Raw genomic sequence first — 27,620 nt, forward strand, 5'->3', positions numbered from 1 at the left:
TAAACCGTTCCAAGAATCATTTTAGTTCAGGCATGATCAAAATTAGGACAACAGACAAAGTCAGAATTGAAAGATTATCATTATTATAACCAAAGTACAAATTAGACTCCATTCCTCAAGGGTAATAAAATGGCCTCCATTAAAGCCATGGGTTTTTTTGTTGTTGTTGTTTTTTTACTTTAATCATTATATTATTTTGTCTTGTAATATTATATCATCTTATATTTATTCTTCCCAGGAATAGTCACATTTCGAAATGATTTTCTAAAAACTTTCCTCGTCAGTAAAGAAATGAATTGCAGCGTTTGTTTTTTACACGCTCACAGAGTATTGCGCGCCACCTAGCGCCTGTCGGGTAAACCGGAAGTTTATCTTTTATCGCTGCTGAGTTGTGACGGAAGTGACGCCATTTCAGCCTGACAAACATGGCGGCGTACAGGGGTGCAGGTGGTTTACGGAATCTATTTTTACTGGTCAGGGGAGCGTAAGTGGGAATTTCATGGTGTAATCGTTTGTGATGTGATGATTTTAGTTTTCTAGGTAAAAATAAATAACGGGTTTATTTGTGCAGCGTCTCAACGTCACTGACTAGGACTGAGTGTCTTTTTATTATTATTATTAATTATTATTATTATTATACTAAACTCTAGTACTGACTTACGCTGTAATATATTTGCAACCATTAATATTTATTCAATTATTAAATTAAAGTACATGTTGCTTGAAGCCTGGCGCTTTAACCAATCAGATTTCGAGTTGGCAGCACCGAGGCCATCTAGCAGGCGTCCAATAACCTTGGCATTTTCACGTTATTTGATTGGACGGTTATAAAGCGTCACTGATCAGAGCTCGCATCTTTAGCAAACTTCACAAGCTCAAATACATACGTGTGAATTTAATTGCTGTTTTTTTTATCCCACGACGGCTGGCAGAGGAGAAGAAAATGTATTAATTTGGTTGCCTACAAGAAAGAGAAAAAAACGCTGGACATCGAAAAATGCACAGAAATGTACGCAAAACCTGGGGTCATGTTATAAGGCTTAATATCGTTGCTTCTGTTAGTGGTGGTGCAGCTGTGGCTGCAGTAAAAGGAGACTTGTTGATTTGTGTTCATTGGGTTTCTCGCTTTAGTGATGCCATTCATTCTCACTGTCTGAGATTCCTGTCCGTGATGCAGAGCTCTGTTCTATTGCGTTTCTCTGTAATATTAAATGTTACTTTAGCCGCGGTGTCATATTGATGTTATTAAGACCTGGATTAATGTTATAACTCTGTATTCTCCAGTCCCAGACTGTTATGATACTCCAAAGTTGATATAAAACAAGCTGTTGCTATAGGAACGACATCTTTAGAGCTGCTGTTAAAGAAAATGTTCAATGCCGCGTGGTCAGTCGTCAGGAGTTGAACAGTGGTGTGGTTTAATCATTTAAATGACAGGTCATATAATACTTCCTGTCTAAACACGTGACACTGCATGACATCCTGAGTGAATAAATGAATGAATGAATAAATGAAGTTTGATTTTACTTCTCCATCCCCAGAAGAACTCCTGCATGTAGGCATCACCATGGAGCTGCACTCACAAGGCTATCCTTCAAAAAGACGACGCTGCCACGATGCCCTGTAGCCACGTTCGGTGAGTATTTAGAGCATAAATGATTTGATGTTCAACTGACTTATAAAAATATTTTCTTATTTTTTATTTTCCCCCCCAATAGTGCGAAACATGTTCATTCAGATTCAAGACACTCCAAATCCAAACAGTTTGAAGTTTCTGCCTGGGCGGACGGTCTTGGACTCGGGTACTATGGACTTTGTGGCTCCAAGAGATGCTTTCTGCTCTCCCTTGGCCAGGTTGTTATTATTATTATTATTATTATTAAAACCCATTGCAGCCTATTCTGCCCTCTGAAGACAAAAAACCCTTGTCATTATGAATTCTCAGCTCTGATTGGTCAGAACATGTCGATTCGCTCCAATGTAATAATAATAATGCACTCATTCTAGTATGTTGTTGTTTCTAATCGAAACGGTTCATTCATCCGCACGGATAACGTACGACCCAAGCGTGTTCCACGTGCACAAAGCCAGCTCCTTGAAGATATGCTTTACACGGGTTGGAGTGTAAGATCTCCTGCTGTAAAGTTCTCAAAACTATTGAACATGAATGAATTGAACATCTTCCCAGAAGCAAATGGGGAATAAATGTGCAATAGGATGAAAAAAAGAAGCACATATTAATCATATGGTCACATCGTAACAATTGTTTTTTTTTTTTTTATTAAACACAGGCAGCTTTTCAGAATCGACGGAGTCAAAAGTGTCTTCTTAGGCCCTGATTTCATCACCATCACAAAGGTACGCAAATTAGATTTTTTTTCTTCCTAAAAAGATCTCATTCATCTCAAATTGCTGCTTATATAACACCCATAAGTACTTGAGTTTTGTTGTTGCCAGACTGATTCACACATGGAGTGGAAGGTGATTAAACCAGACGTCTTCGCTACCATTATGGACTTCTTCACGTCTGGACTTCCTGTAGTTAACGAAGATGCCGCTCCACGTGCAGACACCGGTACTGTGTGTTCGGTGTCCCGACAGGATTTTTTTTTCACGCTGTAGTTATTACCTGCTTAGTTATAACCTATCATAAAACCTTGATTTATTGATTTACCTGTCGTTTCTATCTAGCGCCCTCGGATGACGACGACGAGGTGGTGGCCATCATTAAAGAGCTGCTTGACACACGGATCAGGTATCTTCACGGCCTCTTCCTCTCGCGCCGGTTCTATCTGGTTTATATTTTCCTTCCATTATACATATAAGAGGAGTAAATTGTTTTTCGTGCCGGTTCCTCTCCCAGGCCCACGGTGCAGGAGGATGGAGGCGACGTGCTCTATCGGGGTTTCGAGAACGGCATCGTGAAACTGCAGCTCCAGGGCTCGTGCACCAGCTGCCCCAGTTCCATCGTCACGCTGAAGAGCGGCATCCAGAACATGCTGCAGTTTTACGTCCCCGAGGTTGAGGGGGTGGAGCAGGTGAGTGGGAGAAGAACGCGAATCACGAGGTGTATATTCATATTTGGATATATGATGCCGATTTTCTTTTTTTTTTTGTTTTCTTCCCCTGAACCAATCAGTGCACTTTGTTAGCAGGTTTTGGTACCCGAGCCTCCCTGTAGAGTAAACTACAGCTAAAGTTTACTAATAATACAGTTTCAAAAATTCACTCACATTCGCTGATTGGGGGGGGTAAAGACGCTTGTCATTCTTGCGTTTGTCTTCGCGACTTAGCAGACATGATTGAAAAACGTCTAATCCTTTAGTAATGATTTGGGCCGGTGTAAACGCTGCTTGCTTTATAGGTTTACGGTTCTAGCTCTTACGGTTTCCCTGTTTGGATGCCGAATGCAGACTACTGCCCCCTGCTGGTATGAGAGAGTTTTGTTCTCTCACGCAAGAGAAGGTTTGGTGTGTCAGATGCTCCGGCCTAATAATCGGCCTCATTTGCAGCAGAATCAATTAAATAATGCCAAAAGATCGGCACGATTAATCAGACGGCCGATCGATCGGTCAACCTCTAAACAACACTTCCATTTCCTGTCTTCCTGTTAGACAATATTCCAATGAAATACTGGAAAAAATGGTATTTGTGTGCAAAATGGTGGAAAACCATTAACTTTAGGATGGGAACAGGAAGTGTTTTTGTTGATGACTCCAATCCTTATAGTTTATAGATGACGTGCATTCAATGTGTGATTCAAATGCATACAGCGTGACATTATACGGATCGGTTTGCTTACTTCCAGGTGAAGGACGAGGTCGAAGCCGAGGAATTGAATCAGCAGACCCACAAGTGAGTGCGGGAGAGTAAGCAGGATCTGAACATCTGATCGAGAATGAAGAGGCTGACATCGATAAAAACAGGATGATGCTCACTAATACAATTGCACAAAAAAGTAAACAGGTTTTCCTTCAGACATTTTAAGGGGATTTTTAGAACCGTTATGGAACGTTTATTACGGGAATATCTGAAACGGTTAAAGTTGATCATATATTTTTATTTATTTAACTGATTTCCTTTATTGCACTGTCGCAAGAACACACAAACCCTCGCATGCACAATGAATTTTGTTCGTTTTCTTTTTTCTTGAAATGTGAATGTGTATAAATGTAATTAAGGACACATCATAATTAAAACATTTGAAAATATACTGTAATTTCTTATACTTTTGTTTGACAAAAAACACAAACTAAAACTAACCCTAGATCAAGCAATCATACAGGTAGAATCTGGTTTGATGACTTGCTGTTTTGGAATGAAAACCTGCTCCCACACCTGCCTGTTGTGCATTGGATTGGATTGGATTGGATTGGACACCTTTTGTTCAGCCAAGCCTTGTATAATAAGTGTAGATTGTTTGTTTTAAAAGAAGAGTTGGTAGCTTAAGATATGTGCAAAATGACAGTAACGATCTGGAGGTGATTTTCATCTCATGCATAATTTCATCTCATAAATGATTATAAAGAGTCTTATATTAATAAAGGTGCATGAATTCAGAAACGTTTTTGATTAATTAACCTTTGGGTTAAAGTTGGAGATATGTGGCTTAAATTATTAAGAAAAAAATTAATTAGGTTCCTTTCAGAGCCAGTTGAAAAGAATTGCATGTGTGTTTGGGGTGTGTGTGTGTGTGTGTGTATGTGTAAAGGCACCTAATCAAACCTATCAAGGATACACGTTAGATTGCTCAGGTGTGGTCCACTGTGTACACGGAACTCGTTATATTTGATGGCAGTAGGTAAGAGACAGCGCTCAGGTGCTGGCCAACATCATGGACGCATCCTGCTGCCACGTCTATCTGTTCTCCCGAACGTGAGTGACAGCCAGTTTGACCAATCAGTCGCGACTACGCGGTGACCGCCTCACTGTCATCCAATAGGAGTCGGCGATGGGCGGGACTTAAATCCTGACACTGAATCAGTCGCAGGAGGAAACTAAACAGTAGTTTTATCACCGCGCCGGAGACATGTGTGGTGAGTGTGGGAACGAAAAATATATAATATAAATTAATTAAACATGTATTTGGTAAAAGCTGGGAACGCACCGGCGTTTCTTCAAGTGTTCGGGGTTTATTTAATTATCTATTAATAGCTGTCTAGAACACCTTGGATGGATGTTAGCATGCTAGTATTATATATATATTTTTTTTTACCTCAGCGACAACTGCGCGAGCGCACCGGATTAACATTTTTATTATCATTTACATGAATACATAATTAAATATAAATTCCTGTAACGTAATATCATTAAGGCGAGGATTAAATAAAGATTTTGGATACTTTTGAATGTAAAAGATGCTAGCCTTTTAAATGGTTGTTTTATTTCCGTGGTATTGGTCTGTATTTGGGCTTTTTAAAAAATTTTATTTTAATAAAATGTATTCATTTTCCACCTTTTTTACTTTTAAAGCCAAGTTTTGTTCATTTGAAACCTACATCTGCATCACGTTTGCGTTAGTCTTCTACGCTAGTTGTTTTATCGGGCCTGATTCCAAATCACCACGTCTCTGACTATAGAGTGCACTGGAGACTGTGTAGACGCAGTATAATCGGACACTATGTAGTCCGCCTAGATAGGGACTAACGAGTGGTTTGGGACTCAGCCGCGGACGCTCACCTTTTCATTCATTCCTATGCCGGATGTGAGTAAACTCGTGTCTGCTGTGTGCCTCAGGCTTTATTAATTACAACCAGGTGACTTTCAAAGAGGACAAAAACACATGAACACCCCGTGTCCCCATGTCTTTTGTTTTTATGTCCTTTTCCAGATGACTTACTGCTTTTCTACGATATGTGTCTCAAGTGACTTTGCCCTAAAAAGCAGGAAATCTCTATTTAAGCTTCTTTTTTTTTCACATATACAATTTCTCAAGCTTCTTAAAAAAACAATTTCCACACCAAACATTTATGAGGAATGTGTTTTTGATTCTGTCTCACTGTCGCAAAAGTGCTTGGGCTTCTATATAAAATGCTGTTATAAAATATAATTTATAATAATAAAAAGTTATGTAATGAAAGACTCAAATGTTCGAAAATGTAATTGCTTGTAAACAATAATGACCCTTAAACAGCAAAAAATAAAAGCTGCTTTTTTATTATTAATAATAAAAATGATTAATGAATAAAATATCTATCTATCTATCTTTACAGAAAGTATATCATTTTATATATTATACATTATTTATAATCATGTATATTATATATAATTTTGTATAGAAAGTATAAAACTACAGAGCCACACACAGGCTTCTTGCGCTTTTATTATTAGAGGTTTACGCAAACTGACAGTCGTGATCTAGAGGTGATTTTTATTTTCGTTTTCTTTTTTATAATTATAAAGAGCCCTTTGTTTCCTCTACAGAGGATTAATAAAAGGGGCTTTTTTTTTAAACCATAAAAAGGAAAATTATTGAATTGCTGAATTTACACAAGGAAGTAAAAACACACATTTATTATTAGAGGTTTATGCAGACTGAAAGTAATGCTCAAGTTTATTACGATGCATTAAAAAGCTCCTAAACACCGTTTTGTAACAGCTTGTGTCATTTTTCTAATTGCATCTTTATTGGTCGAGGCAGGACCGTTTGTTTGTTGCACAATCTGTAAAACGGAAGTACAGGCTCAGTGGTTAGGATGTTGAACTTACTGTATGATCGTAAGGTTGTGAGTTCAAATACCGGCTCGGAAAAGCTTCCACTGCTGGGGTATTAATCAAGGTAACACATTTTCTATGGTGCTCAGTTGTATTAAAGCGAATGGCATAAATGCATATCTGATATTTATAAAAGAAATGTAGAAATGTGCGTCAGCGTTGCACTTTACAGGTGTACCCAAGTCCACCGAGATCACATCTATACAATCACCTGATGTTCATATGAGTGTTCATTCATTCATTTGTATAGAAAAGCTTCATGGTTAAGGCCATAGTGTGGTCTTTGTTCCACCAGGTTTGCTCACGTAGTGCAGCTTTCCCCCCTTTTTCCACACATTAACTTGTGTTAATTTTTATAACACGTTGCAACAGTATGAATTGACTTTCCTCATCTGCAGCTGCTCGTATGTAATGCTATCGGAGTGAATAGTTACAGCAATGGTGCCTGTGTAACGTAACAAAAATAATTCAAAATTCACCTTTTTCTTTATGCTGTTATTTAATGGATTTGTAATTTGTTTAGTTTTTTCCATTTCAGCACTTCTTTTTTAATCCCACAGACTCTCAGCATTTCACAAAGCCAAGCCTTGTGGGTGTGTGTGGTGTGTGTGTGTGTGTGTGTGTGTGTGGGGTGGGTATGTGTGTGAGTGTCTTACACACGCATCAGTGTGTGTTGTGTTGAACTCTGCTGAATGCTGCTTCTGTTCGGTCATTTCCATACTCCGAGCCATACTCCCAGACAGTTCTGCGTTTTGTTTGAAGGGAGACAGGGGGAGCCATTAATTAATAGATGAATCATTTATGATCATTATTATCCTCTTTTAATTAAGTTTAAACGGTAGCCCTTCATGCTACTGAATGAGCACAAGGGTAAGGGAGTAAAAGTTGGATTATTTCTGGTGATCTTTCTCTGGAATATACACTCTATGGGGGGGGCTGGGGGTGTAGTCCAACACAGTTATATAATAAAGCTTTAAAAACTATTACAAAAAAATCCAAAATATTAAACAAAATAAGAACAATGAGTTCTCTCAAACAATAAACACTGTACATACATTAACTGTGTTTAAAAAAAAAAAAAAAAAAAATGGGAATGAAAAAATATTATTCGTTATACTTTAAAAAAAAAATTAGGCACATTATTTATGATGTAACAATATTTTGCGTATTTATAGTAACCAGAAAACCGCACTCGTTTATTTGTTTGTTTGCTTATTTGTCTGTCTTATTTGTCTGATTGTTGTTTTAATTAAATGTAATAATTTAATTATTGAATAAACGGCACTTCAGCTAGCTGTAATATTTTATAGTATCATGTAAGTTGTGTGGACTCTTCCTAAGCTGTAAAAACTGATTATTTTTCTATCACACTCCTCCACTCAGGCAGTAGGAGAGAAACCAGTTCTTCAAACCCTTGTTTTTTTTTCTTTGTGAGACAAAACTATTTTATCTCTGTTCTTCCTCATGTGAGGGTTGACGTTTTCCTCACACCCGAGCATGTGTCTATTACGGAGGTGTGTGTGTGTGTGGTTGGTGATGGTTAGTCTCTGATTGTATTGTCTAGAGACTGATATTAGTCTGATATGGACCTGATATGGCCAAGGTCTGCTTGTATCTCGACACTGGAAGACCTTCAGCAGAATCTATTGCTGATAATCTGTTGCTATTCTATTGGAGGTTCAAAAGACTGTGATTGCTCACTAGTATAAATGTTTTATTTATTAAAAATATACAAAAAATGAGTTGTACACTATATGGGGGGTCGGGGCCGTGGTGGACACCTGAACATAGGGTTGGTATATGCTGTTTGAACATTCCACAGATAGTTTACAGCATTCCCATTTGCGGTTATTATAAACCTAAACACTTCAGGCAAGCTGCTCTGATGGTACCGATGACGTCGAGGAGGTTTGTGGTGCCGTCGTCGTTCCCATTAATCCCAAAGGTGTTCAATAGGGTTGAGGTCAGAGCTCTATAGCAGGCAGGATCTTCCATTCCAAACCATGTAAACCATATCTTCATGGAGCTGGCTTTGTTTACAGGGCAGGTTTGGGTTTCATATTTCAATTCAGCTACATGCTCCTGCATCCAATGACATTCAATACAATTGTGTGACTCCACCTTTGTGGTAGCAGTTTAGGGAAAAACCATACTTGAAAAAAGTCAGGTGTCCCAGTTCATTTGTCTATACAGTGTGTGTACAGTAGGCACGGGACAGAATTTGCGATACAGAATGCTGAAAGATCTGTAGGGTAGCCAGAAGGTTATTATTGTAAAGTATTGTATATACATGCACTTTTCTTCACATCTAAAAACAATCCAGCATTAAGACACGTGTTTGTCATGAGAGCTCTTCATTCATTCTCTTTCCATAGGAATATTTGCGTATCTCAACTATCACGTCCCTCGCACTCGGCGTGAGATCCTTGAGGTCCTGATCAAAGGTTTGCAACGGCTGGAGTACCGCGGGTACGACTCGGCAGGTAAACGAACACGTCACTGTTTTTGTGTAGAGGAATGATGATATTGTGCAGACACTAAAGGGTGTGTGTGTGTGTGTGTGTGTGTTATCTGATCAGGTGTGGGCATCGATGGAGGAAACAGTAAGGACTGGGAGAGCAATGCCAAGAGCATTCAGCTCATCAAACAGAGCGGCAAAGTCAAGGCGCTAGATGAGGAGATCCACAGTGAGATAATGTTTTTCATATCATAGTGAAATTTAGATGTTTGTTTGTTTTGGTTTTTTTTGCTGAGTTTAACATTGTGTGACTTTTACAGAGCAGCAGGACATCGATCTTGATGTCGAGTTTGACGTCCACCTCGGTATCGCACACACTCGCTGGGCCACACACGGCGTTCCCAGTCCTGTTAACAGCCATCCACATAGATCCGACAAACACAACGGTGGGTCATATTGAAATTGTAGTTGCTAAATAAAGTGACGCACAATATCGTTTGTGCGATTAGACAGCATTTTAAATGTTCACGTTGAATACCAAAATCACTCCTAATTCCTGTTACACTGAATAAAAATACTGACATTTAACTTCTGGTATTCACTCAATAACAAGACAAGGAATATTTACCTCCTCTGTGTTTTTCTTTTTTTGTGTCTGAATCTGAATTTCTTCTGAAATGCTTTTTTTTCTTCATCAGAGTTCATTGTCATTCATAATGGAATCATTACCAACTACAAAGACCTGAGGAAGTTCCTGGTAGGTTAAGACTCTCAATTTATCATTTCCTCGTTTTTTTGAGGTTAGAATGCGAGAATTCCGTCTTCAATTGAGCTAAATATGAAAGTTTCTTCATCAAACTTCAGAAGGTGGTGTTCCTGCTGACACGCTCTGATTTATATATAAAATTTTGCCTTTCTGAACATTGTACAACTTCGATTTAAGGAAGCTTTAACAGGCTTATACTCTCAAGCTGTGAGCATGATAAATGAGAATCAGAAGAATAGAATACTGACCTTTTATGGATCATTAAATTCTAAAAGCAGACCATTGCAGAAACAAAAAAGGTTTACACGTTGAACATAACAAGGTGACTAAAAACCACAGGTAAATGGATTTAAATTCCATAACTATTACAAATAATTTGGTTGTAGCTATTAGTACACACACCCTTTGATGTTTAAATTCTTATGATATTTAAGGTTATGGTTCTGGAGGTTACTGGAGCTCCATTTCACATTTGGTCTCCATTTTGCTGTCATTAGAAGGAGCCACTATTTTTGGGAAGATGTTCCACAAGATTTTGGAATGCACTTTTGTGCTCGATCAGCCACAAGGTTGAGGTCAGAGCTCTAAAACAGGTCACAAGTCATTGTCATGACGCCGGAACATGTTCGGGGGTGCAGTTTGATTGAAATGGCTGGAAAAGTCTGATGTCCCAATACTTTTGCAAAAAAAAAAAAACTCCATCTTTCATATTCACATTGTAGAGTATTAATTTGATCTAAGACAGAATTTGTCTTTGCCCCCACCCTCCAGGAAAGTAAAGGTTATGAGTTTGAGTCCGAGACTGACACAGAGTCCATCGCTAAACTGGTGAAGTACATGTACGACAACCGCGACAACGACGAGATTAGCTTTGCGACGCTCGTCGAGCAGGTCACCCAGCAGCTGGTAAACATTTATTCTTTCACTTTTTATCACAGTGAGTTATTTTTAACATGTTAAACCGGTCTGTGTAATTAGGAACAAAACATTTCACTCTCTATGAATGTGTTTGTGACAAATAGAATTTTAATTTGATTGATTTGTTTATAGGAGGGCGCCTTCGCCCTGGTGTTCAAGAGCGTGCACTACCCCGGAGAGGCTGTGGGAACGAGGTACTTCTCCGAAGAAAATTCATTGTCAAGTGCTCATGAGCAATTAAAGTCCGAAGTTATTTTGAGGTGGTGATTCTAACATACAAGGATCCTCAGGATGATGTAATGATTGGCTTTGTGTTCCCCTACAGGAGAGGAAGTCCCCTGCTGATGGGTGTAAAGAGCGACCACAAGCTCTCAGCAGATCACATTCCTATCCTCTACCGCTCAGGTGAGAATCACATGCGAGACGTCTACCCAGAAATCAGATTTCGTAATGAAATTCTCGATTCTGATTGGTCAGGCTGTGTGGAAAAATTTATCCAGTTTGACACGTCTCTCTCTCTCTCTCTCTCTCTCTCTCTCTCTCTCTCTCTCTCTCTCTCTTTCTCTCTTTTTTTTTTTTTTCTTCTTGTAGCTGGTAAAGACAAGAAGAGCTGTGGTGGGCCTCTAAACAGGATGGACCAGGACACCTGCTTGTTTCCTGTGGACGAGAAAGCTGTTGAGTACTACTTCGCCTCTGATGCCAGGTCTGTCCCCATTCTACCACCTCCTTTTACGGTTTTCTGTTGAAGTTACTCTGATTATCATAGGCAACTATTATAGTTTAAATGATGCCCACACATCTAAAATTTGACACAAAAAGCTTAAACACAGCTAGCTGCTTTGTGGTGTCTAGTCTTCAGTTTGTGAAAAGTATTGTGTTTTATTTATTTATTTAAGGCTAAAAATATTTTGTTCCTAAACTGATTGAATTATTGCCCGACAATTGAGCAAAAAAATATTTGCCGTGATTATTTTTTTTAACGGATGTTTTGAATAAACGATGTAATGTGTGTTGGAGTCTCGGCCGACTCGTGTTTTATCATTGTCATCCTGTTTTTATAAAGTTTTTCCCCCTCGTTCTTTGAATTTGTAACAGCGCCGTGATTGAGCACACGAACCAAGTAATCTTCCTGGAAGACGACGACATCGCTGCTGTGTCGGAGGGCCGCCTGTCCATCCACCGGATCAAACGGAGAGTAGGAGATCATCCGGCTCGTGCCATCCAGACCCTGCAGATGGAGCTGCAGCAGATCATGAAGGGTGAGACAGAACGGTGCAGGCACTAGGACCCTGTGTACGAAACTGTATTCAGAAATTTTGCAGCTTAAACTGAAAAAAAATTTGATTTTCTCTCATCTCAAAAATATCCTTATGGAAAGTCTTATTTGTTTCTCGCATCATCTTCGCTTAAAGAGGGTGACGCAGCTACGATTTCTTTTTTTTCTGACCTTTTCAGAATTCCATCATCTTGTAGATCTCTAACTACTAAAGCATCTGCCTCGTATGTGCGGCTGCATTGGATTTTGGGATACTGACTCCAACATTTTCACCAACAGCCATTTATAGAATGACCAACATCTGAATTATCAGCAATTTTCTGTCAGTCATTTTAGCTGACAGAATATTCTTTACCATCAGGGGGCAGCACTGCACTTTGTTCTCCCCCACTTTGTCTTTCTCTCTATTATCAGAAGTGTTCATGACCTACATTTCTAATGCGACCGGCTTCCTGCATTTCGCACCTTTTCCACTCGTCTTCGTCAAGCATTCGTTAACGGGCCGAAAATAACCTCTTTACGACGCCTCAGTGTCAGACTTCTGCTTTAAGCAGGAAAGATCGCAGGTTCTTTCATCCATACAGCTTTAAAACCTCAACACACTCTTACAAGTGATGTGTTTGGGAGTTTCTAGGTTCTTGCACGAAGGGAAATAAAATGACGAATTGAAGATGTATTCTGGCACAGAGATCGGGTGTGACTGGGTTCAGGTTATACGGCCTGAATGAGGTTCCTTCAACACAGTGTGTTCCATTAGCGACGTGTAGAGAGGATTTATTACTTAAACGGTCCTTATTCACATCTCAGCAATAACCATACGAGTACAACATAGTTGTGTCATGTGAGGTTCTGATATCACATAGAGCCTCTCTCTGAAAGTTTTATATTGTATACGATGCATTTTCTAATCAAAATTATGAAACTCTGATCTTTTGTTGACTCGAAAACATAAAGAAAATAAAAGCCCCTCACACACACACACACACACACACACACACCCCTTGTGATGAATTTGTACTAGTTTCTACCCTGAATAAGGTCCTGTGGTTGCATCCTTTTTGCATGTTTTTGCTCCTAACTAGTGACTTTGTGTTGAAACCTGTGTGCAGGTAATTTCAGCTCTTTCATGCAGAAGGAGATCTTTGAGCAGCCAGAGTCTGTGGTCAACACCATGAGAGGCAGAGTGAACTTCGAGGACAACACAGGTAAGATGGTGCAGATTAAATTGAAGGATGAAGAAATATTTAGATTTTTTTTTTACACCCCTTTGATGTCTGTGTGTGTGTGTGTGTGTGTGTGTGTGTGTGTGTAGTGACATTAGGTGGATTGAAAGATCACATTAAGGAGATCCAGAGATGTCGGAGACTCATCCTTATCGCTTGTGGAACCAGCTATCATGCAGGAGTGGCAGTGAGTACACACACACACACATTCAGTCAAGCTAGCAAGAAGTGTTTTAACACAATTGTGATGGTGTGTGTATTACTGTATTTACTTTTTTCGTCTCTCAGACTCGTCAGGTGCTGGAAGAGTTAACCGAGCTGCCCGTCATGGTGGAACTGGCCAGTGACTTCCTGGATCGCAACACACCCGTCTTCCGGGATGATGTGTGCTTTTTTATTAGCCAGTCAGGTTAGGAAAGTGTAGAATCAAAAGTGTTGCAATTACCTTTAAGAAAGTGTCCAAAATGTTTTTTGTTATGGTTATGGTTTAGGTGAAACAGCAGACAGTCTGATGGCATTGCGGTACTGTAAGGAGCGCGGCGCCCTCACCGTGGGCATCACCAACACCGTGGGCAGCTCCATCTCCCGCGAGACCGATTGCGGAGTCCACATCAACGCCGGGCCTGAAATCGGGGTGGCCAGCACCAAGGTGTTTTTTTACACTCTTTTTATAAGCACACATTATTTAAGTCGATCATGTAGTTACGTAAGCAGATTTACGAACCGAATCTCGCCTTGTGAAACTACAAAACGAGTTTTTTTTCCCCCTGTAAACTAATAAGGAAATAAATTGTAGATATAAAGCACATTGTAATGAACAGTTTCTATTTGAGTGGACTCACAACTTAGAACTCATTACAGCCCATGAGGATTTTATCAGATAGATTCATTAGCACAGGAATGGGAGCGTGAACAGGTGTTTTCGGTGCGAGCAAAGAGCCGTAAAGCTCAGGACCGCAAGCCGGCGAACAGCTGCGAGGTTGTGAATTTACAGCTCTGGCCGCATTGGAAGCGTTTTACAAGCGGTCGTATGTATAATGAGTTTTTGTTCGAGAGCAGATATGATGCCATATTTGGTTCGGTTCATGCTCATAAACGTTTGAAATAAAAATTTTATAAATTTAACATTAAAATGCTTTATCATGCATGTGGGATGAAAGAGGCATTAAACAGGGGTTCTGTGCATCTTCAGCAACATTCCCCAGAGACTTATTCATGATCAGATCGAAATTCGGTAAATAGTCCGTAATTGCATACTAGGCTGGTTTTCAGAAAATCAAACAGCAGCGACTTTTTGGTGACAAATCTGTCATACTCATTTCTCATTATAGCGCCTCTACCAGACGAAGGTCTGAGAATTGCATACAGAGCAGCTCTCTGAGTTTCCCATCTTAGCATCAGTCAGTGTATAAATCCATTCATTCATATCCATTCGCTAATCTGGTTGCCAGATTGAGGCTGTGAAAGCTATTACATGGTGTGTATCGAAAATGTAGCTTGTTCACTGTGTCTTCTGGATTATAAATTCCTTTTGTTTGGTGTGGTCAGTTTAAAAAGTGTTTTTGGGATACACCATGTCTGGACATAATCATATGATATACAGTATTCATCGTGTATCATCTCAAAATATTCTTCGTGCAGCTTCAGAAAAAGATTTTAATTCAGTCTTAAAACCGTTATAATAGCAAATGCAGAAATTGTGAAACCTGAAAGAGCATGAAAAGCATGAGAGAACAAAGGAAGGGAAACGATGAGATGATATAATGAGTAGGAGGAAGATGATGGTCCAGCCATATGTTTATGTGGGCTAGAGGTTGTGCGGAAGTGACTTGGAACGGATTTGGCCACAGTTGTGTTAGAAGATATTTTTGTGTGTTGCTTTTGTTCAGCAGGCTTGTAGGAACCATGTTGTGTGTGTGTGAATATTTTTACTTACACTGTTGCCGTGTGTGTGTGTGTGTTTCGCAGGCGTACACCAGTCAGTTTGTGGCCCTTATCATGTTCGCCCTGCTCATGTGCTCAGACAGAATCTCCATGCAGCCAAGGAGGCGGGAGATCATTCAGGGCCTCAAAGTGTTGCCAGGTAAACATCGTCTCTCGCACTCTTTCTCTGTCTTACACTTCGTAAGGGTCAATTAACTGCAGTTACCGTGAACTTGGTGCTTTTGAGTATTTAGATTCATGCCAGCTTTTGGAACGTAAAAAAAGCTTTCATCAGATGCCACTGATACATAGTTCTCCTAGACTCATGAGAGTTCAGCCAGAGGAGAAAGCCATTTTACTCCTGATTGTTTGTTTGTTTTTATTCAGTGTTTGGCGTCATTGTTTTGATACGTGAGTGTGTGTGAGTGCACAGTTTTCGCTTGTACAGAATAAATGGATTTTTGTTTCTGTCAAAACGAAACCCTGTACAATCGAATTGCGCAAGCCGGTTAGTTTTTAGTTGTATACTGTGTTTAACAAAAGACGTCGTCACAAAGCATCGATATAAATCCCTTATTAACAAGCAAATAGTGAGAAACGCTCCATGAGATGATGCAAGAAAGACGCATAGATAAGACGCAGTTTGTATAAGACACCAAATCCAAGAGTAATCATCAGTTTCTGAAACCAAGTCATCATCATTTCCTGAAACCAAGACTCGTCTTGAATCCCTCAAACCAAGACTCGTCTTGAGTCCCTTAAACCAAGACTCGTCTTCAATTTCTCTGGTGTCTTATATTGTATTAAAAATGTAATACTTCTAAAATTGCCCAAGGAACTTGGCAAAGCTGTTACTTTAGCTCTTCACGAGCGTCTCCATGGTGTCTGCTTTCCGTGATTCTGCGACGATGGCAAGAACATTTGGCTTTAATTTGAGAAGAAATTTAATAAAATAATAGAATAGGCAAACATGCTGATGGCTGATGGGCCATATCTGTCCTCAGGGAAGTGTGTGTGTGTGTGTGTGTGTGTGTGTGTGTGTGTGTGTGTGTGTGTGTGTGTGTGTCGGGGTCTACAGCTCTGACCATTTCTCTTAGATTTTTCTACTGCTCACAAGTAACTGCTGAAAGACTTCAATTTTCATACTGCCTTACACACACACACACGCATTTTCTAAAATGCTGTACTGTAGTACTGTAGCCTACATTTCCCGTTAGGCTCAAAACTACTGATGCTGTCAATAACAGCAGTGTGTGTTTGTGTAAGGTAAATGATTTGCATCAGAATGCTTATAGTTGTGTGTTTGTGTATCAAGCACAAGTGGTTTGTTTCGGTTCACTTTGTTCCAGCATCAGAACGATCCTCAATAAGGATTAAACTGTTAATGGACTTTCGTTGTGGCTTTGTGGCTCAGTAGGCACTGCCACTTTTCACAAAAGATCTCGACCGAATGAATGGGAACGAAGGCGAGGCAAGGGTTTTTTTTTGTTTTTTTTTTAATTCATTACACAGTTATTGTCATTGGCAACTTGCAGCACTCATACACTCTAAAGGGAAAAATTTATGAGAGGATCATGGGAATGTGCAGATGGTGTTTTCTTTTTTTTTTTAATGCCATTGTGTGAGGTTTTGTGTTTCCAGCAGTGGAGCAGGAAAATATAACGAGTCTCGTACAGTTTGTAGACGCCGCGTTGACAATGATTTGTTTGAATTTTAGTCGCATTTAGCTGGTGTATATATTGTATGTTGGTTGCTATGGTATTGAAACAGCTAGAAACACAGCGTATTGTGGAACAGTTTAAATTATTGTCTTTGTAAATTGGTTTTCGTTACAAGTTTCTTTCCCACGAAAGAACCCAATGACTGAAGCAATCCACATTTAATCCGTAAAAAAAAAAGTCACATTTCCAGATCCTGGTGAGAAGATACCGAACTTAAATAATCCAGCTTTGTTTTTTGAACATCCCATCGCACATTTGGATCCCGTACCTGGGAAGATGTTTTGCTAGATTTTTGAGTGTTCTTGAGGAGATAATTTAACCACAATGGTGTTAGTAATGTCAGGTACCGATGTAGCTGAGGTGAGTAGGTCTGGGGTGCAGTCAGCATTTCATGCTACCGGATCCACACATTCTTTTCTTTCTTTGTGTAGACCTGATCAAGGATGTGCTGAGTCTGGATGAGGAGATTCAGAAGCTGGCCACTGAGCTGTACCAGCAGAAGAGCGTGCTCATCATGGGCCGAGGCTACCACTACGCCACCTGCCTGGAGGGGGCGCTGGTGAGACTCAGACTGCACCTTTTTCCTCATTTCCCATTCTGTATATCCTCTACACACCAACCCTCTTCTTCATAGTAGCTTTCATTCCCCTTCAGTATCAATGACCAAACAGATGGCTTATCGCTCTCACGCTAACCCGGAATACCGAAGACTCCCTTAATTCCCTCCTGGCGAGGTTTTCCATGCAGCACATAATCATTTTCAGTTGTGACGTTACGCTCATCGAGAGAAGCTTGCTCAGACCTTCGATCCTTCAAGGTCAAAGAGTGGCACATGCACATTGTTTTAGTAGCAAATTTTATTATTGGAGATTTTCGATTGATTTACATGCAGTGTGTTTGTTACACCACCGAGAGGAGGCTGCAGTGAAGCAGAGCACTGTGCACGCTCATCAGGGAGCTCATCCCACAAAAATGCATCCACCAGCCCAAAAACAACTCGTGACTCCCCTCTCGCGTGACATCGCTGTCCTTTTAATGCACAACACACCGATACAGGACCTGTTAAACGTTCCGTGTTTGGGTTCTTAAGGCGAGCTGAGAATGTGCTTTGTCTCATGGTGACAGGCGACTTTGTCAGCCTAACAGAAGTGCCAAAACGGGAGCATATTTTCAGATACTTAGCTGAATTTCAGAATGTTACACTTTATTTTCCACATGTATTGTTTCTGATTGTTTAGAAATCTTATTACAAATCGGGTTTGTTTTTATAGCACACACTTATATTTGATATTTCAGCTTAATTTGGATGCAAGTGAAAAACCTAACCCTGTGTGTGTGTGTGTGTGTGTGTGTGTGTGTGTGTGTGTGTGTGTGTGTGTGTGTGTGTGTGTGTTTATTTCAGAAAATTAAAGAGATTACCTACATGCACTCGGAGGGCATCCTGGCAGGAGAGCTGAAGCACGGCCCCCTAGCTTTGGTGGACAAACTCATGCCTGTTATAATGATCATCATGAGAGATCACACGTACATCAAGTGCCAAAATGCTCTGCAGCAAGTGGTGGCAAGACAGGTCTGAGTTCTCTCTCTCTCTCTCTCTCTCTCTCTCTCTCTCTCTCTCTCTCTCTCTCTCTCTCTCTCTCTCTCACATAATATATATAGTATATATATATATATATATATATTCACACACACACACACACACACACACACAATAGGCATTGCATTATGACCACATGCCTAATATTGTGTTGGTCCCCTTTTGCTGCCAAAACCGTTCTGACACATCGATCATCAACAGCATGAACTTATTCAGCAGTTTGAGCTACAGGAGCTCGTCTGTTGGATCAGACCACACATCCCAGCTTTCACTCCCCACGTGCATCAACGGGCCTCTGTTTTGGACTGTTGTCTTATTCCAGGATACACTTATGATTGTAGAAATAATTTTTTTTGCACTTTACTAAACAACAGTCACAGTTCCAGTTCTCTTAACTCCTCTTCTTTGCTGATTCGGGTGTAACTTGTATCGTGTCGTGTTTTCAGGGTCGTCCCATAGTGATCTGCGACAAGGACGACTACGAGACCATAAAGAGCTCGAGCCGTACCATTAAAGTGCCACACTGCGTGGACTGCCTGCAGGGGGTCCTCAGTGTCATCCCGCTCCAGCTGCTGTCCTTCCACCTGGCCGTGCTCAGGGGATTCGATGTAAGGAAACGTTTAACTATTTAACGTAACTATTGACGCAGTAATGTGTGTGTGGGGGGGGTGCTCTAAATGTTAAATGTTTAAAAGGCACCAAATTTATATATATATTTTTTGCCAGTCTTTTTGACTTCAACAGAAGTCCCAAAATATAGTACCAGAAAAATCATTACGGAACAGTTGCCCCATAATCTAATGGTGGCAGAAGGAAAAAACAATTTTCCAAAAAACCAGATATTTATCTGCACCACACCCACTGTTTCTAGATCATTCTTAAGTTCAGTATTTAAATTTAATTGAACGTATGTATTAAATACGTGGTTCCATTTCTTTTCTCAATGCAGGTGGATTGCCCAAGGAACTTGGCAAAGTCGGTGACAGTGGAGTAAAGCCTTTGGGTGTCAACAACCTTCAGAATGTGACCTTTAAAAACACACACATATATAAATATATCTATATGTACTGGAAGTAAAGAAAATCAGATTTCTACAGCAATTCTGTTTCAAAATCTTTTTACCTTGTTCCCTTCTGAACCTCCATGTGAGGAGTAGCAGCTTGTTGATTGTATCGTCCTTTTTGTTGGTGGTGGCAGGGTGTGGGGCAGCCATCTTTAACATACGGCCTTCAATTATCCTCCGCGTTCCGTCACGTTTTTTTTCCGCATTATCACTAGATGCCAGACATATTTTCTTGCCTCCAAACCAATCTGACACCAAAAATAAAAAAATATAGTTTGTCTTCCGGTGTTCTGTTACACGACACGTCGAATTTACCATACGCAGTTTTATCAGTGACGATTCTCTATACGCGGATACGTAATTTATATCGCAATCGATTCTATTTATTGCAGCGGTGAAATGTGATCTCGAAGTCAGAGGGAATTCGGATGCAAAGGAAACGCACAGCGTCGGTTTGTGCGAATCCGAACGGTGATCCCGTCTTTTCGTCATCGAGTTCTCATTAGTTACTGAAGTCCTGGATGCAGGGTTTTCTTTCTGATTTCTGTATTTTACTTGAATTCAGTCCTCAGCAGCATTGTTCCTCAAGTCACTTGTTACTGTTACTTTTTATACGCATGATAAAAAAAAATCAAAAATACACCCGGTGTTACTACGGCGCCGTCGAATATAAAGGTGTGCATTGATTTTCTATAACAGCAGCTCCGAGAGTAGTTTATACCAATGCTTTTTGTTTGTTTCATCTCTATCGCAACAGCTAATTTTTAAGCTAAAATTTAAGTCGTCTTGTAAGGAGATGTTGGGATCAAATTTATGGAAGGGGTCTCCATTGTCAGCACTTTGTAACAGGGTTATTTTTCCACCATGAGCAGTTCTTCAGAACAGAGGAGTTCAAGAGCGTCCCTTGAATAATCTGCCGGGTTTTTGCTTTGTTTGCATTTGTTTAAAAAATGTTTTTTTTTTTTTCTTTTGTTCTTTTACTTAAAAAAAAAAAAAAAATGTACACCGCTACTCCACACCACGCCACCTTCCTTCTGTTTGAGTGATACCACGGGACCATATGCTTGTTTGTGGTTTTTTTTTTTTTTACTGGTATATTTCTTTGCAATGTATAAATCTCTAAATGATCTCATCTTGTGATTTTGTCTTGAAGGATCAGGCAGATTTAAACCTGAAGTATCTGCATATACATGAAGATTCTGAGTGCTTCTCAGGCCCTTGTAGACCTTTCTGACGGTAAACTCCGTTCTACCACCGAGTTAAAATCATGTCAGGTCTGCATTACATCCAAACCTTTTTCTATTCATTTATAATTATTTCTGTTTCCTCACAGTTTGCTTGTTTATTTGAGCCATTTATTTGGAGTCAGGTTGGGGTGATTATGCATTTCCTCTTAACACCCACCATACATTTACAGAACCTAATATCGGGGGAAAAAAAATCACGTTGCTGCTGAATCTCTTGTAACAGGAGCTTTTAGAGCCTTATTTCCTGATTCAGATGTCGGTTGCTGAATCAAGCCATTGTGTTTTGAATGTGGTTATGGGATTTTATGTACAACCCGAGTAGTTGCAATAAAATGGTCAATGTTTATTTGGTTGCTCTTGTCTGAGTTTTTTTTTTTTTAATTTCTAATTAAGTAGATCTACACTTTAGGATCACTTTTGGGGCTTTTAGATTTGTCTTGCAGCTTGTTTTTAACTTAAAAATAAAAATTTCCTTAATTAAAAAATAATAATAATAATAAAAAAAAAAAAACTCTTCTGTTTTGTGAATGGAAAACTTAAAAATAGAAGTTCCAAGACCACGCAAATACACTATATGGACAAAAGTATTGGAACACCAGACTTTTCCAGCCATATGCCTGTATGGTTCCTTCTCAAATTGTTCCCACAAGGTTGGATTAAATCAGTTCTATATAGTGTTGACAGACTGGTTCAAGGTGGAGGTTGGACTGCGTCAAGGATCGGCTCTGGGCCCTTTCCTGTTTGCAGTGGTGATGGACAGGTTGATGGACGAGGTCAGGCAGGAGTCTCCATTGACTATGATGTTTGGGGATGATATTGTGATTTGTGGTGAGAGTAGGCCGCAGCCGGAAGAAGAAAGGCAAGTGGAAGATCTGCTATAAAATGACCTCAGCCCTATTGAAATACTTTTGGGATGAATGTGAACACTGACTGCACCCCAGACCTCTTCTCCTCACCTACATCAGTACCTAATTTTACTAACACCCTTGTGGCACATCTTCATTAACACACTTCAGGATCTAGTGGAACATCTTCCCTGAAGAGTGGAGGTTCTAATAACAGCAAATGGGAACGGAATGTGGAATGAGATGTTTAAAAAGCACCAATCTTATGCTCAAGTGTCCACAAACTTTTGTCCGTATTAGAATGGAACCCAATATTTCAATTATGTTTATAAATAAACCTGTATTGAACTTTATTGTTTAGTAAAACAGAACCCTTTCAGAAATAGAAAACCAGAACCATTAACCAACCACAGAACCCTTGAGGAACATTTATGCCTTTATTTATTATCACTGTTGATTTAGACCAATGTGCTTCACAAGCTCAAGGTAAATTTTAAAAAAGTATTAAAGCAGTAATAAAACTCGAATACGGAAACTGGCAGCACTTCTGTCTTTCACTTCTCTCTCTTTCTCTCTTTTTTTATTGAGTGTTGTGGTTTTCTCCTCACATGTTCTGGATGAAACCTGAATTTTATGAACTTTGTAGAGGATGGTGCTTTTGGACTTCCAAGAAAAAGAATGGTTTTGATTAGAAGATATGCTGGGACAGTTTTTTCCCTTTTTTTACTTTTTTTTTTTTTCTAGAAGAGGATTGGTAGCATTGAGTAACATGAAGGTTGTACTTTTCCTTGGAACTGCTCGCCGAGCCTCTGATGATCTGTTTACTCGGTGATCAGCAGGTCCGTGGAGACCCGATTTATTAGTTTTTTTTGTTGTTTTTTCCCCAGCAGTAGCATGAGGCTGAATTTCCAGTGCTTGAAACCTCCTCTGGCATTACAGCATTACAGGGAATGCTTTTCAAACCCAATCAACATCCATCTTTGTTGTTGATGTTCTTCATCTTTAAAAAACATCTTCAGAAAGCTCCTAAAATGTTCTCTGCATGGATTTGGGAAATATAATAATGAACAAAGGTGCTGTTAGAACATCTAATTTGACAATCCCCATTTACTGTTATAATAAACTCCTCTCTTCTGGGAAGATGTTCCACTAGATTTTGAAGATTTGTGTTCATTCATCCACAAGAGTCTTAGCAAACTGATGGAGGTGAGGTGAGGAGGCCTGGGGGTGCAGTCATCATTAATATTCATCCCAAAAGTTAAATAGGGTTGAGGTCAGAGCTCTATAGCAGGAGATCTTCCACTCCAAACCCATATTAACCACATCTTCATAAAGCTGGCTTTGTGTGCTTTGTGTCTTCTGGAACAGGGGTTTTGCATCTTCTAGATCAGTTAAAGGGAAAATGTCATGCTACCGCATCCCAAGTCGTCCTGTACAATTGTGTGCCTCCAACTTTGTGGGAACGTTTTGGAGAAGAACCACATATGGCTGGAAATGTCAGGTGTTCCAATACTTTGGTTGATGGGGATTATGGGACTTGCTCGAGAACCCAACAGTAGCCGATTGCTACCTTCTGAACTGTCTAAAATAAAAGGTCTTCTGCGGTTCCATATTTTGGTCAGACTGATTCGGATTGTTCTCGGTAAAAAGGATCCTGAAGATTCCAATGGAAGCTTGAGGCTTGAAAGCACCTGAATATGTGTAGTCTTCAAATCTTCCAAGAAGAACCGGTCTTTCTTTTATAGATCGTATAAGTCAGTCGTGCAAGCCAACGCTACCACGTGTCCACTGAGCACCACAAAGCGTTTAGCTGCGTTTTACTGGGGCAGCGTCCACCAGTTCCTTCAGAGTTCAGAGAGTTCAGACATCATTGTTGCTTGACTTCTAAACCAGTAGAATTAACGTAACATCTGTTCAGATTTACCAGCAAACTAACATCAAATTAACATCAACCCTAACCCTAACCCTAACCCCAATTATTATTTATTATTACCTTTCTTTCTTTCTTTCTTTCTTTCTTTCTTTCTTTCTTTCTTTCTTTCTTTCTTTCTTTCTTTCCTCCTTTCTTTATTAGTTATTGTGTCTTTCTTTCTTTCTTAGTTTTTGTCTTTCTTTCTTTCTTCTTTCTTCCTTTCTTTCCTTCTTTCTTAGTTATTGTGTCTTTCTTTCTTTTCTTACTTTCTTTCTTTCTTTCTTTTCTCTTAGTTCTTTCTTTCTTAGTTATTGTGTTTTTCTTCCTTTCTTTCTTTCTTTCTTTCTTAGTTATTGTCTTTCTTTCTTTTTATATTTATTGTTTCTTTCTTTTCATAGTTATTGTTTCTTTTTCTTTCTTTCTTTCTTTCTTTCTTTCTTTCTTTCTTTCTTTCTTTCTTTCTTTCTTTTCTTTATTAGTTATTGTGTCTTTCTTTCTTTCTTAGTTTTTGTCTTTCTTTCTTTCTTCTTTCTTCCTTTCTTTCCTTCTTTCTTAGTTATTGTGTCTTTCTTTCTTTCTTTCTTTCTTTCTTTCTTTCTTTCTTTCTTTCTTTCTTTCTTTCTTTCTTTCTTTCTTTCTTTCTTTTCTTCGTTCTTTCTTTCTTTCTTTCTTAGTTATTGTGTCTTTCTTTCTTTCTTTCTTTTCTTTCTTTTCATAGTTATTGTTTCTTTCTTTCTTTCTTTCTTTCTTTCTTTCTTTCTTTCTTTCTTTCTTTCTTTCTTTTCTTACTGTTTCTTTCTTTTTCTTTCTTTTCATAGTTATTGTTTCTCTTCGTTCCTTCTTTCTTTCTTTCTTTCTTTCTTAGTTATTTTAATCTTTCTTTCTTAGTTATTTTGTCTTTTATTCATTCATTTATTCATTCTTTTCTTTCTTTCTTTCTTTCTTTCTTTCTTTCTTTCTTTCTTTCTTTCTTTCTTTCTTTCTTTCTTTCTCTGTTTACATGTGATTAAAGTATATTGTGTATACATGTGGGGGTACATGCTGTAAGGAGACTAAGAGCTGTTAGTGAGCTCTGGGTTATATGACGTCCTGTACAGCATCTGTTTGTGTTCACAAGGAACTTTGACTTCTTACTGCATTATACGCTTTTGGATTCGCTCTGCACACAATCACTGTGAGCAGTAAAACTACTTTTACACCGGAATACACAAGGACATGTATGTGGCGCTGCACACACACACACACACACACACACACACACACACACACACACACACACACACACACTTGTATCTCTTTCAGCTTTTCCTGCTGTGAGAAGTTGCTCTAATTGTTTGAGATCCTTCCAGCACATGTCAACATCTGTGTAATATCACAACACATTCATTAGATCTTTTCTTTTTTTCTTTCTCTCTCTCTCTCTCTCTCTCTCTCTCTCTCTCTCTCTCTTTAATATTGGTATGTACCTTTTAAAAATCCTTTTTTCACATTTAATTTAATCCCCATCATTTAATCTTCTAATCGATGAATTTAAATTGGTTTATTTGGCTGTTGACACTGGATTGTGGTGAATCATTCGGACACTGGTTTAATGAAACGTCTACTAAAGACTGCTACATTCACTTCCTGCCTCATTTTCCAGTTTAATCCTGTTGGATTTTTGTAGGCTGATGCAAACTCGCTGTTGTGCTCATTTAGTCCATTTCCTGTCTCTTACACGTCTCACTCATAAAGTGCTTCCTAATAGGCTGACGAGTCGACTGATCCGTCAGATCGGGAAAAGCAGGCAGGGTTTGTAAACACAAGTTCCAGAGGGTTCGTTGAAACCGAAGTTGTGAAAGCAGCTGAAGCCGACTCAAAGATCTGGACTGAGACCAACAAACACACTGAAATAGCGTATGGTCGAGCGAGCTTCACATTGAACACACAAACACACTGTTATCATAATAACATTTGGGATCTTGGCTTTAGTCTTGGACACTTACGTGTTTCTGAGACGATGTTTTCTGAGTTTTGGGAGTATTATGGGGAAAGAGAAAGAAAATGATGTGCTGGAGGGTATTTGAGTTTTGGTTGTTCTGGTGGCTCTGGAGTTTGTTTTTAGGCTTGTCAGAAAAGTTCACCTACAAGTTTTGTATGTGCATGAATGTGTGATCCAGTGGTCATGCTACAGGTTAGCGCGAGGGAATGGTTCCTGGGGTGTTGACTTTCAACAACCCAGGAACCATTTGGAGTAAAATCGATCCAGAATGGAGCGACGTTGATTTTTCTTGGCAATAAATCAAACTAAAAAAAATTTTGGGACACCTGGTTTTTCCAGACATATGAGGTTCTTTCCCAAGCTGTTACCAAATCAATGGGGGCATGTAATCATATCGGGTGCCTTTGGAGGTGGCAGTATGACATTTTCCCTTCGCTTAAACTAGGAGACCCAAACCTGTTCCAGCATGACAATGCACCTGTGTACAAAGGCCAGGAAGATATGCTTTGCATGTGTTGAAGTGGTAGATCTTGAGAGACCTGCTCTAAGCTCTGACCTCAACCCTACTAAAGACTTATAGGATGAATGCGAACACTGGCTGCACCCCAGGTCTCCTCACCTTATATCAGTACCTGACTTTACTAACACTCCTGTAGCTGAGTGAGCACAAATCTCTACCAATCTAGTGGAGCATCTTCCCAAAAGTGTGGAGGTTCTGGGAACTACATGCAGAATGGGATGCAAAAAGCACATACTAATCTTACACTCAAACTTTTGTCCATATAGTGTCCTTTTATCTATTTGTTAAATTCTTTCTAGTTTCCTGACCACTGATTTTGGTCAATTTTGGGCCATTTTGGGTTTTGGTCCATTTGTTTTTGCAGTGTGTGTGTGTCATTTGAAAAATTGGATTCAGACCACGTCCACCTTGGGCATGAATCTGAATGGGGATGTAGGCGGTGGTAGCTCAGTGGTTACTGCATTGGACTTTGGACCTGAAGGTTGTGAGTTTAAGTCCCCACCACAGCACTCCTTTTGTGCCCCTGAGCAAGGCCCTTAACCCCATAGCTGCTCAGGTGTATAAATGAGAAAAATGTAAGTCACTCTGTATGAGGTCATCTGCCGAATGCCGTAAATGAAAATGAACACATAGTTGGAGATTCAGTGACATGCTCTGTATTCGATTCCTAGTCAGAATTGCAGAATGGGATTTTCTCTGTAGCACATGTTACAAATTAGCCTCAGCTGCGCTGTTGTTGTTAGTTTACGATCCAAGTATGGGCGATGTTCAACCAAACCGAGAGTCACACGTTATGTGGGACAGCATTAGATGGCTAGAATAGTGTGTATTTGTGTAAGAGAATCCTGAACAGAGGGATATCGGCTGCCACTGCAGCGCTGGAGCTCATGTCAGGCTTCTGCCCCGGCAAAAAAAACCCTGAAACCTGAAAAATGAAAGCCACAGGTGTTTGCATGACAGATACATTCATTAGCAATAACTCAGAAGACCAAGAACTGAATTCAAATGCATGCTAGTCTGGTTTATCAAATGAATTTATTAAAAAAGAATGACATACACACAAGCACGTGTGCTAATGCATATACAGTATATACATACACACCTCCACAAATGTTACCAGCTGATCCGTTTGCAGTATTTGTGTCCCTGTGAAGATCCAAGAGTTGTACTCGGATAGTTTACGTCGGTCATTACTTTCCAAATGGAAAGAATAAATCAGGCGCTTTTCCCCCCTCTAAGGATGAAGTGTTCCGAATCTCGATCCTCCTCGAATTCGATCGCACAAGGAACGATGAATGAAGCGAGCTTTTATCACCAATACAAAACAAAAGCGAGGAAAGAAAGGGGAAAACATCAAAACCCTATCCTGCATATTCTCATCTTGGTGCGGTGATTTCTGGATACAGTCCAGTATCATAGACTGCACCGTATTTTTCAGACTATAAGCCGCTACATT

General features: G+C 39.6%; 2 protein-coding genes across 3 annotated transcripts; both read left to right on the forward strand.

Moving 5' to 3' along the window:
* The first annotated feature begins 344 nt into the window (after positions 1 to 344).
* On the forward strand, positions 345 to 4,559 carry nfu1 (NFU1 iron-sulfur cluster scaffold homolog (S. cerevisiae)). 2 transcript variants are annotated; one of them, XM_046870307.1, is made up of 8 exons: positions 345 to 484; positions 1,542 to 1,636; positions 1,719 to 1,854; positions 2,292 to 2,358; positions 2,458 to 2,575; positions 2,692 to 2,755; positions 2,864 to 3,038; positions 3,809 to 4,559. In XM_046870307.1, the coding sequence occupies exons 1-8, from the start codon at positions 426 to 428 to the stop codon at positions 3,857 to 3,859; spliced, it is 765 nt and encodes a 254-aa protein (XP_046726263.1). In that variant the 5' UTR covers positions 345 to 425; the 3' UTR covers positions 3,860 to 4,559. The 2 variants fall into 2 exon arrangements, with proteins under 2 accessions (XP_046726263.1, XP_046726264.1); XM_046870308.1 differs by lacking the exon at positions 345 to 484 and adding an exon at positions 597 to 1,009.
* A 276-nt stretch (positions 4,560 to 4,835) lies between these two features.
* Positions 4,836 to 21,252, forward strand: gfpt1 (glutamine--fructose-6-phosphate transaminase 1). The gene is made up of 19 exons (XM_046871735.1): positions 4,836 to 5,036; positions 9,090 to 9,197; positions 9,294 to 9,401; positions 9,493 to 9,618; positions 9,871 to 9,929; positions 10,710 to 10,844; positions 10,989 to 11,050; positions 11,182 to 11,261; positions 11,448 to 11,559; positions 11,952 to 12,115; positions 13,242 to 13,337; positions 13,445 to 13,542; positions 13,644 to 13,764; positions 13,847 to 14,004; positions 15,324 to 15,438; positions 17,431 to 17,558; positions 18,402 to 18,569; positions 19,043 to 19,204; positions 19,546 to 21,252. Exons 1-19 carry the CDS (start codon positions 5,030 to 5,032, stop codon positions 19,588 to 19,590), a joined length of 2,052 nt encoding a protein of 683 aa, XP_046727691.1. The 5' UTR covers positions 4,836 to 5,029; the 3' UTR covers positions 19,591 to 21,252.
* The last annotated feature ends 6,368 nt before the right edge of the window (positions 21,253 to 27,620 follow it).

Source organism: Silurus meridionalis, chromosome 17 (genome assembly GCF_014805685.1).
Source record: "Silurus meridionalis isolate SWU-2019-XX chromosome 17, ASM1480568v1, whole genome shotgun sequence".
NCBI classification, from domain to species: Eukaryota; Metazoa; Chordata; class Actinopteri; order Siluriformes; family Siluridae; genus Silurus; species Silurus meridionalis.

Coding starts and splice junctions, on each gene's coding strand:
- nfu1 (XM_046870307.1), top strand. CDS start 426: ATGGCGGCGTACAGGGGTGCAGGTGGTTTACGGAATCTATTTTTACTG. Junction 485..1,541: donor TTTTTACTGGTCAGGGGAGC/GTAAGTGGGAAT, acceptor CTCCATCCCCAG/AAGAACTCCTGCATGTAGGC. Junction 2,756..2,863: donor CTGCTTGACACACGGATCAG/GTATCTTCACGG, acceptor TTCCTCTCCCAG/GCCCACGGTGCAGGAGGATG.
- gfpt1 (XM_046871735.1), top strand. Junction 9,402..9,492: donor GCTAGATGAGGAGATCCACA/GTGAGATAATGT, acceptor TGACTTTTACAG/AGCAGCAGGACATCGATCTT. Junction 13,765..13,846: donor CTTTTTTATTAGCCAGTCAG/GTTAGGAAAGTG, acceptor GTTATGGTTTAG/GTGAAACAGCAGACAGTCTG.